The 937-nt window shown below is 49.4% G+C and overlaps 1 protein-coding gene across 1 annotated transcript; it reads right to left on the bottom strand.

Moving 5' to 3' along the window:
* Positions 1-243: 243 nt before the first annotated feature.
* PHATRDRAFT_bd1786 (predicted protein) lies at positions 244-937 on the bottom strand (the record flags this gene model as incomplete). Its single annotated transcript, XM_002176463.1, has 2 exons — positions 546-937; positions 244-422 (listed from the first exon to the last, which is right to left on the bottom strand). Exons 1-2 carry the CDS (start codon positions 784-786, stop codon positions 244-246), a joined length of 420 nt encoding a protein of 139 aa, XP_002176499.1. The 5' UTR covers positions 787-937.

The following is a 937-nucleotide window of genomic DNA, read 5'->3' as shown; positions in this document are numbered from 1 at the left end:
ATACAAATTCACCCGAACGCCTTCATTAATAAAGAGCGTCGCCGATGTTTTCCTCTGTTTTGAAATAGCGAAATGCATCCTTACTTGCGATACCTCTAGTCAACGAATATAAATATGTGATGACCTAACTGTAATACTAATGAATCAAAAAAAACTTTGGACATGCGTATACCTTCCCCATCTCCAACAGCGATTCGTTTCGGACGTTGGCGATAAACGATTCCATCTTGGATTGGCGGCTGACTATGACTGAAAGCCGTCCGGGAAAGCCTGAGCGAGAGTAGTGGGTTCGTGTCTTTTGATTATCAAACTGGAGAAGAACTCGAACTCGACAAGAGACACGACGGTCAAATTCGCTGTATCCGCTGCGGCCCGACTGGTGAGAGCTACGCCACTGGCTCTGATGATGGTACAATCCGTCTCTGGAAGACAGAGTAACTGTAAGCCCAAGCCGCTCTAAAACAAGCTGTTTTACTGGGAGGGCAACCACATTCTTCAATTTGAATTATAAAACACTTTGAGAAACTAGCGATTAAACGTTTAACCCTTGTACGGTTGCAAGTAGCAACTGGCGAGCCCGAAGATCAAGTTTTGCATGGCGAACGCCACCGTACCCGTCCATCGTTGTCCGCGTGCCCAGGTGGGGATCAAACTGTACACGAGAATGGCACCGGAGATCCAAATGGAAATGCCGAGAGCAAAGGCGACTTTGCGATGACCACCACCGCCACCACCACTGTTGAAGGCAATACCCATACCACCCCGATCGGTTTGTTCACGAGGCATCCCCCGAAAGGTTAATTGGGCGACGCANATTAGCCAGGTAAAGCGCCCCAAGTATCCTTGTGCGGGTGGTACGGCGGCACCAAGCCCGGTGATGATTCCCCAGAGTCGCACTTGTTCCTTGACGTACTTTTGGTCGGGCTTGACCACCAAC

The sequence above is a fragment of the Phaeodactylum tricornutum genome, genomic scaffold (assembly GCF_000150955.2).
Source record: "Phaeodactylum tricornutum CCAP 1055/1 PHATR_bd_54x36 genomic scaffold, whole genome shotgun sequence".
Taxonomy (NCBI): Eukaryota; Bacillariophyta; class Bacillariophyceae; order Surirellales; family Neidiaceae; genus Phaeodactylum; species Phaeodactylum tricornutum.
The sequence above is the reverse complement of the archived record's forward strand: the minus strand, read 5'-3'. Positions and strand labels throughout refer to the sequence as shown.